The sequence below is a fragment of the Petromyzon marinus genome, chromosome 8, assembly GCF_048934315.1.
Source record: "Petromyzon marinus isolate PM22_M1 ecotype Great Lakes invasive population chromosome 8, UKy_Petmar_22M1.pri1.0, whole genome shotgun sequence".
Classification (NCBI taxonomy): domain Eukaryota; kingdom Metazoa; phylum Chordata; class Hyperoartia; order Petromyzontiformes; family Petromyzontidae; genus Petromyzon; species Petromyzon marinus.
Window position 1 is genome coordinate 2,162,932 of NC_133674.1, and position 8,630 is coordinate 2,171,561.

At 52.8% G+C, this 8,630-nt stretch overlaps 1 protein-coding gene across 2 annotated transcripts; it reads left to right on the forward strand.

Annotated features, from left to right (window-relative positions):
• The first annotated feature begins 244 nt into the window (after nucleotides 1-244).
• Nucleotides 245-5,869, forward strand: LOC142924074 (U3 small nucleolar ribonucleoprotein IMP4-like). 2 transcript variants are annotated; one of them, XR_012941211.1, is made up of 4 exons: nucleotides 245-1,064; nucleotides 2,325-2,448; nucleotides 3,916-3,986; nucleotides 4,420-5,869. XR_012941211.1 is itself a non-coding variant. In XM_076065515.1 (2 exons), exons 1-2 carry the CDS (start codon nucleotides 1,014-1,016, stop codon nucleotides 2,496-2,498), a joined length of 225 nt encoding a protein of 74 aa, XP_075921630.1. In that variant the 5' UTR covers nucleotides 245-1,013; the 3' UTR covers nucleotides 2,499-2,645. The 2 variants fall into 2 exon arrangements, 1 of the variants encoding a protein (XP_075921630.1); XM_076065515.1 differs by lacking the exons at nucleotides 3,916-3,986; nucleotides 4,420-5,869 and having other exon boundaries at nucleotides 2,325-2,645.
• Nucleotides 5,870-8,630: the final 2,761 nt, after the last annotated feature.

An 8,630-nucleotide genomic window follows, 5' to 3' on the forward strand; every position in this document is an offset into this window, starting at 1 on the left:
ACTCCAGAAGGCCGTGGAGTTCGACCAGGGAGGGGAGGGTGATCTCACATCCCTCACCATCACGTCTCCTCGCATCTCTCTCTCTCTTCCTTCCCGCGAGACTCCCGAGGCAGAGGGATAAGCGTCGCGCGTCTCCGCCCGCTAGACACGCCGAGTCGGCGCGCATCCCCGGCTCGCCGTCGGTCCTTCCTGCCAAGCGGTGGCACCGTGTTTTGCCGCGGAGGTTCGCGGTTCGAGAACGGCGGGCCCTCAACCCCCCCCCCCCCCCACCGGTTTAATGGGTTTAATGCCGCAGTTGCGTTGACCGTAAATACTGCACGGCGATTGCTTCCCAAGTGGACTTTGAAAAATCCCGTGGCGTGAACGTGGAAAAAGAGTCGGCCGTGTGTGTGATGGCTGGCGTAAATTTTGGTGGAATGTCAAATGAAGGCCGTGGTCACCACATAACGTGTGCTTCTGGAGCAGTCTTCCTTCTGGAGCGGTCTTCCTTACAATATTAGGAAGCCACTGGAGCTTTGCACTTTTAAATCATCGTCTAGATTGACAAACTCATTTCTTGAGAACTACTTTTTGTGGTTAGTTTGTCACACTTCCGATTACCACGGTTGGCTACGTGCTGTAACAAAGAGGTTTAACATGCACTGACGCACTCATTCACTCACTCATCATTTTACTCAATTTACCCACTCACCTGCCATATCACCCACCCACTCTTGCAATTGGGACTCATCCAGGTCTCGTTATTGCTCAGCTCGCTACACAAAATCAACGCGATCACTGCAGAGTGATATTCTCAACCATTCCTGGTCGCTCCTTCCATCCATCCACCCACACACACACCTTCACTCACCTGCACGGTGAAGTATGGAAAATGATAACCTACCCTCTCCGTCCCCCCTGCCCCATCTACCACCTCTTTCTATCCACCCCCCCCCCCCCCCCCCGTGTCAGTAGGAGTGAGCAGCCACATGGATGACGAGTACCGCTGAGCCGGCGTGAAGGACCCACACATCATGGCGACGACCTCACTCGACCCCAGCTCCCTCCTCAAGCAGTTCATCAAGGTGCGGGCACGGGGTCACAGGGGCTACAGGGTTTGGGGTCACACGAGGAATGTGGGTCCTCGTGTATTGCATGTGTACAAGCGCGCAAAGACAGAGGTCCCCCATATAGCCTTAACAGGTTTTTGGGACAGGTGCTGTTTGCGAGGGTGTAGGTGGCTAGCACCACAACTGGCCACCTTTATCTCTCTGGTAATGATGTTTAAACACCGCACTAGGTACTCGTTTGAGGCTGAGTTGATCTAGGGGAGGCCCAGGACCAGTTCAGATAATCGCCACTGGTGTTGGCCATGAACGGAAATAAACCTCGGGTCACTAGGTTTGTGGGGCAGCATGCTAACTGCTAAATTACCGCACACACACACGTGTTCTCTATCGGCTTTAGAATCCGTTCCTTGCACCTCACACGAGTCGTGTCGACCAATCAACGGGCTTGTGCAGTGTGAGACAACTCGCATCCGTTGAGTTAACCAGAAGAAATCTGGTTGTTGATGAAAGGTGGAGGCTGTGTGGGGGGGGGGGGGGGGGTCGTAAGTGGTGGAGCGTTGGACACTTTGGTTTGGTGCATGCAGCTTTTGTCAACTTCATTCCTCGCGATTCAGTCCGCCTTTTCGCGATGACCGATCCCTTCCATTCATCGAAAATGTATCTACTGTAGCACTACGCACGGTCGGTGGTCACGGAAAGATGTACCATTGGGGGCGCCACTGTGGCGAGATGTTAACTCCCTCACCTGGTATCCAGGAGGTCGCAGGTTCAATCCTGACCCTGATGCCTGCTGTATATTTGGAGTTGCGTGCCTCTTTCCGAGGAGTCGCGTGGATTTCTCTCCAGGTCCTCCGGTTTTTCCCTCCGCATTTAGAATCAACGTCCGTTTAAGAGTATTTGGCTGCTATAAATTTCCACATGGCGATAAGCCACTTAGTTGAGCTATGATTTGTGGCCAGGTCGCTTCTGGAAAAGAGCTGCATAGCTCAGTGGGCCTTACCTGGTAAAATAAAAATAGTAAAGTTTTTCCAATGGTGCATCCCAGTTGTGCCAACACGGGGTTTGGCGACCCCGTATACCGGCACGGCTCGGCTCGGCTTCCGCAATGGAAAAAACAAACAACACAACCCGAGTCGGATACAGTGGGGGGGCGGGGAAGTGGGGGGGGCGAAAGCAGCATGGCGGGGACGGACGCCGGTGGGAAGAGCGGACTCGGCGTGTGACCGCTTGCTGTCATGTTACCACACCACCACCACCCTCCCACCACCACCGCAGGAGATGAAGCTGATCCTGCCGAACGCTCAGCCGATGAACCACGGAGGCCACAAGCTGCAGGCGCTGGTGTGGGCGTGCTGCGCCAACGCCGTCAACGACTTCATCGTCCTGCATGAGCACCGCGGTATGCCAGGCACGCGCACGCACCGCAGTCGACAAAGCTCCCCCGTGTAGCCTTTAACAGGCTGTCAGGGCAAGTGCTGTTTGTCGAGCGACCTACGAAGGCCGGCAGGGCACACGGCGGGGTGGGTGGTGTGGTCATTACCGCATCTGGCCCCTTTTGTCTCCCCACTGTCGATGCTTGGACACACCGGAAATCGAAGTCAGGTCACCGGATTTGTAGTGTAATGAGATAGCCACTCCGCTCCCGCTCCCCGGTGTGATGCATGGTGTGACGTGTGTGATGCGGTGCAACAGACGGGGATGGAGGTGTATTTAGCTGTGCGTACGATGTGCGGTGTGTAGTATGACGCTGCAGACATGGAATTGTGGTGTTTTAACTGTGTATGTGGTGTGATGTGGTATGATGCCGCAGATGGAAGGGCAGTCTGTTTAACTCTCCAGTACAGTCTGTGTGACACCTGTGGTGTGTCTAACTTTCCGGCATGCTGTTCATGTGACACGTGGTACGATACCACGGTGTACTTGACACTCTCGAGCGTGGTGATGCGGCACGACATCCGGACGTGGACATGATGTCCGAGGCATTCCAACACCTCGTGATGCACAACTTCACGTCGCGACTCGGAAAGAGGGTGCGTGCGGGCACCGTGCCAGTCTCACCCACATCTTCCTCCCCCATCCCCAAAGCACAAAGATCCCTCGTATAGGCTATAACCCTTTCTCATTTCCATGATGTACATATACGTCGTCGAAACGGAACCGTAAGAAAAACTCAAGTACGTCTTCTGACCTGAAGACATACCTTTTGCTCCCATAAGACTATGCGGGAGGGCGTGTGGCACAGTTTTGTTCCATAGAGTGCCGGTCGTGTCACTACGGTTCTCTGCGGTGAGGGCAACGCCTTTTAAAAACAGCAGCGCTACGCCTCTATAAATAAAATTAACGCCGAGCCGCTCGCGCGTACCGAGATTCAGCGGTGAACGTGACACCTACCACCCGGCAACTTGCAGATGTCTCGGAATGGGAAAGAGTGAGCAGACTTTTGGGCCAGGTGCTGTGTGTCCGCCTGTATATTCGGAGTTTGCATGTTCTCCTCCTGGTCACTTTGATTTTTCTCCGGGTCCTCCGGGTTTTTCCCTACACATTTAGAAACTTGAATTTCGAGTATTTTGCTGCTATACATTTTTATGTGAAAAAGAGCTGCATAGCTCAGTGGTAAAATAAAAATAGTTTCGTTTTATTTTAGTTTTCGAGCAACAGCACAGAGTTTTTATTTAACGCCATCTCTGAAGCTGAAGGCGCGTAATGTTGTTCATTTGTTAATGCATCCGCAGTTTTAAACAGGGTGGCCGCTGGCCTCTAACTGGCAAACGTCTGCGAGGACACGTAATGAGAGTCCAGCGCCGTCCGTGTGACTTGCCGCGACCCCTCCCGTGACTTCTGTGCCCCCCTTCCCCCCTCCCAACAGGCACAACGTCTACAAGCGCGACGGCAAGGACATCGAGTTGAAGGAGGTGGGACCGTGATTCGAGATGGAGCGTAAGTCTGCCTGACACATTGTTACTCGTCTCCACTTTACACCCCTGCAGAGGCGGTGGAAATTCCACATTCCTTGTGGACTTCCCTACGAAGTGGTTGTAAATTTTATCGACCCCTGAGAGGATGATGGGCTGAATGTAAGAGTCTAGCCTCGGGCTAGGTGGCCCGCGGGTGACTTGTAGAGCGGATCGGAACTTGAGTCGGTGGGGTCGCTGCTCTGGTCGCATTCGCTGTACCGTGACCCGACTCGCATTCCCCCACCCCGGATGCGATGTGTAAATTCAAAGATAATCGGACGTAATGCTGGCCACCCACACCCACCCCTTGGTGTGCCGTGCTGGCTTTCCTACATGCTAACACACGAACAGCGCTTTTCCCACGCCGTCTGTTAAAGGCTGCATGGGGGTAATCTTTGCTTTTGTGTGTCGCGCAGTCTATGAGATTAAACTGGGCACGCTGGACAACGCGGCCACCGCCGAGGTGGAGTGGCCTTGGCGACCGTACATGAACATGGCGAAGAAGAGGAAGTTCCTGAGCGTGGAGTGAGGGAGGGGAGCGACTTCCCCCCCCCCCATGGGCCTGGGGGGAGGGGCATTGGGGGGGGGGGGGTTTGTCCCTGGAAAGCCGGAGTTGGAGTCGAACCTCGCGGCGCTCTCCGCCGAGGCTCGAGACGTTGAGGAGAGGTCGCCGCGTGGATAGGGCAGTGCGTGAATCGCTGTTCCAACCGTCGTCACACACGCGCATCATACGCGTCACACACACATTGCGGATGTACATTTATCAAACACAAACATGCACATCGTCGCATGCGTCGCACACAGAAGCACACAATTGCACAAAAAGACAAAGGTACTCCGTATCGCCGTTAACAGATTGCTGGGGCAAGTGCTGTTAACGGGTAGCACCTATGATGGCCGGCATGGCACAGAAGTGGTTGTGTGGCCAGCCCCACGTCTGGCTGCCTTTGTCCTCCCCAGTTTTGCGATGTTATACACACCCCACACCACGTACTCAGATGGCTGAGTTCGTAGTGCGCTAACTGCTGCACCACCGCTCCCCAAACGGTGTACATACACGCGTACACAAAACGAAACATTAACATTTATTTAAGTAACAAAAAAGAAAATACCAAGTCAGGCAGATGGAGAAAGTGGCGTGTCGCCGTGCACAGCACCGCTCTCGTAGCTACTCACCTAGGGTGGGAGCTCTTGGCTTCAATGCCACCCGGGATGTTTAGATGTGAAAACCTGCCATAAATAATATTTTTGGGAAGTCACAAGCGCCTTAAGTTGCATCTCATCTCGACCATTTTAATGGGCACCCCCCCCCCCTGTAGCTGTCCCCCTGTGGCACAAAATAAACTAACAAAACTAATCTCTTTTTATTTTACCAGGTAAGGCCCACTCAGCTGTATAGCTCTCTTTCAGGAACGACCGGGCCACAAATGAAAGCGCTATAAAGTGGCTTGTCACGCAGAAATATATAGCAGCCAAATACTTTTAAACGCATGTTTCTAAATGTGGAGGGAAAAACCGAAGGACCCAGAGAAAAATCCACGCGGTCACGGGGAGAACATGCAAACTCCAGATATACAGGCGTCGGGATTTAACCCACGACCTCTATACCAGGCGAGGCCCCAAGGTGAATCAGCACTTGGCCTGCGAGCGGGTATTATTAGTCTGTCAGTAGGGGGTAATGATTCCGGATTTCGGTCTCAATTGAAACTGAAATCTGGAACACTTTTGTCATATTTTGCTCGTATAAGTGTGTTCATAAAATACAAGTTTGGTCATTGAGAGAGTTATAAATGTCCTATACGCATTTCATGTTTATTGTGTTTATTGTATTTAATGTATGAAGAAAATACAATTTTGTATATGCTACAGTATGTTTCACACGTTATTCAGTGACACTGCATATGACGGGCAATGTTTGGGGCAATCGGCCTTCAACATGGAAAATACATAGAGGCCACATGACCCGTGGCCACCGCCACTTCAACCGTGGCCCCACCACTTCAACCGTGGCCCCATTGGCACGTTGATGTGTGGCTCTGCCTTCACCTGTGGTGAGAATGAGACCAGAAAAATTACAGGAGGCCGACTCCATATGAGTCCGTCACGCTCTGGATCTCACTAATGGGACGTCGGATGAAAATAAAACATGGAAGCGACAAGTTTCTTCTCTGGCGAGGACATTCCCACAAGATTGCCACCTTTCCCAATTAATGGAATTTGCCCCAACATCACCCTGATCCAAACCAGCGGGAGCTGAAATCTTCCAGAAGGTTCAGGATTTATTGGTACAATCGTTCGGATGTTGGTGTCCGCATGGACTTGCATTTAAAACCCCCGGTCCGCTTGACGTCTTTTAAACAATACCTGTGGTCGGGTCCGCTCCCCCACCTTTCTATCCCCTGCTTTTTTTTTTATAACCGGTGTAGTATATGTTGACGGTGTGTGCGTGTATCACAACGCGATGTAACCGGGCCCTCGAATTGCCTCAAGAAATGAATAAACAACACCTGTCGCTTTGCTGTTGTGATGTCACCACGAGGCGCCGAATGACGGTGGGACGGCGTCGTCGCACTCGTCGAGTGGACAAGGGCTCCGTGAAATGACGGTGCGGATTGCGCCAAGCGTATAGAGGTCGCCGATTGCACGCCGCTGTGGCTCAAACACTCGTGGGTCCACCTCAAAGTTCCTGTGCCCATTTGAACCTCATTGCCTGCGATGATGCTGCTGCTGCCATGGAAGAACACACGTGGCACCCTCTTGTCTCTCCATGTTGTCTTTCACGTCCCATCGCAGTTTTCAGGTCACTTGATGTTGACAGCCTCCGGTAAGGAGGCAGTGAGGTTCAGCCGCTCCATTTTTCTTCCTTTAGTGCACAGTACCGTACACGGATACGGGCACAGTACAACACCGTAGCTTTATTGATTGTTCAACAAAAAAGACCATCCCTCGCCCAATCTAGTTACCTATACAGTGTAATATATGGCGAGACATTTGTTAACGTAAAAAAAATGGAACTGTAATGCTGAAAATTATACTCCATGAAACTCGGGGTTTTATGGAGTATCTGAGGGCTTCTCAACGCTTCATGACTCGCCCCCACTGATGCCCTCTTCTCCCCACTACTACTGACGATTGTATGTAGGGTGTGTAGGCATTTACTTCCGACTGTTGTATGTAGGGTGGTGGTGGTGGTGGGAGTAAATGAGATTTAAAACTGGGTGCTTAACTTGAACTCACCACCACTCACATCATGTATGCACTCATCCGCCATCTTGCTCACTGACCCTGTTTCCGTGTTGATGGTGTGAGTCCGTATTGATGCTGTGAGTCTGTTGATCGTGTGAGTCTGTTGATGCTGTGAGTCTGTGTTGATCATGTGAGTCTGTGTTGGTGCTGTGAGTCCGTGTTGATGGCTCGGGGGCACGGTACAGAGGGGCAGTACAACTGTAGAGTAATAGTTGTCCAGCAGCGGTAACTGCGGTGGACGGGGAGTACACACGCCAGTGAGCCTCATGCGGGTTTGTCAGCAGGGCGGAGGCACTGGGGCAAGGATCACAGAGACCCTCCCTGGAAGACACTGGAACCCGCTCGTGGGTTGGAGAAGGGAGGCGCGGCCAGGGCGGAGCCAGGCCGCGCCGAGTCGGATAAAAGCAGCGGAGAGCGAGAGCTCGTGGTTGCAGGTTCTGGGAAGTGGAGTCGTCTCGTCGGCACTGTCGTCTTTGCCGACTTGGTCGCTGCCGTCTTCACTAGATAATTGGGCGGCCAGATAGTTGTTGGCTGTCTCGGTCGATGCCGTCAGTGTAACATGGTGGGGGTTGTGTCTAAGCTAGGCTATTTGACTGGGAGAAGCGAGGGCGAGTCTGTGAACCTGATGGCGTTAAATAAGGAAGGTGCGGAAGGTACGGGAGAGGATGAGGAAGATCGTGGGATGGATGGGGGAGGATGAGAAGATAGTGGGAGGGACGGGGGAGGAAGGAGGTGGGAGGGATGTGAGAGAAAGAAGGAGATAGCGGGGGGGACGGGAGAGGAAGAGGGAGATGGTGGGAGGGAAGGGGGCGGAAGAGGGAGATAGTGGCAGGAAAGGGGAATGAAGAGGGAGATAGTTGGAGCGACTGGGGAAGTAGAGGGAGATAGTGGGAGTTATTTGGGAGGATTAGGCAGATCGGTTAGAGTAAGAAGGTGATAGTGGGAAGGAAGAGGAAGGAAGAGGGAGAGAGTGCGAGGGATTGGAGATGCAGAGGGAGATAGTGGGAAGGATGGGGGAAGAAAAGGGAGATAGTGCGAGGGACGGGAGAAGAGGGAGATAGTAGAGCCAAGTGGGAGGAAGAGGGAGATAGTGGAAGGTACTGGGGAGGAAGTGGGAGATGGTGGGAGGGACGAGGGAGGAAGAGGGAGATGGTGGGACGGATTGGAGAGGTAGATAGTGGGAGGGACGCGGGAAGAAGAGGCAGATAATAGCAGGGACGAGAGAGGAAGAGGGAGATAGCCACTGATGTTCGCCGTGGCCAGAAATTTAAACTCGGTTCACAAAGTTCATGGTGTAGTGGGTGTTGAGGTGGCATATCCTGGCTGGCCAGGAGAAGGCAGTACAGCAAGTGGGATAAGCACCATCTCTGTCTGCATGGGA

What these genes read in the sequence shown, in the direction of transcription:
- LOC142924074 (XM_076065515.1), top strand. Translation starts at nt 1,014, where the DNA reads ATGGCGACGACCTCACTCGACCCCAGCTCCCTCCTCAAGCAGTTCATC. An exon ending in TCCTCAAGCAGTTCATCAAG is followed by an intron (nt 1,065 to 2,324) that starts GTGCGGGCACGG and finishes CCACCACCGCAG; the next exon opens with GAGATGAAGCTGATCCTGCC.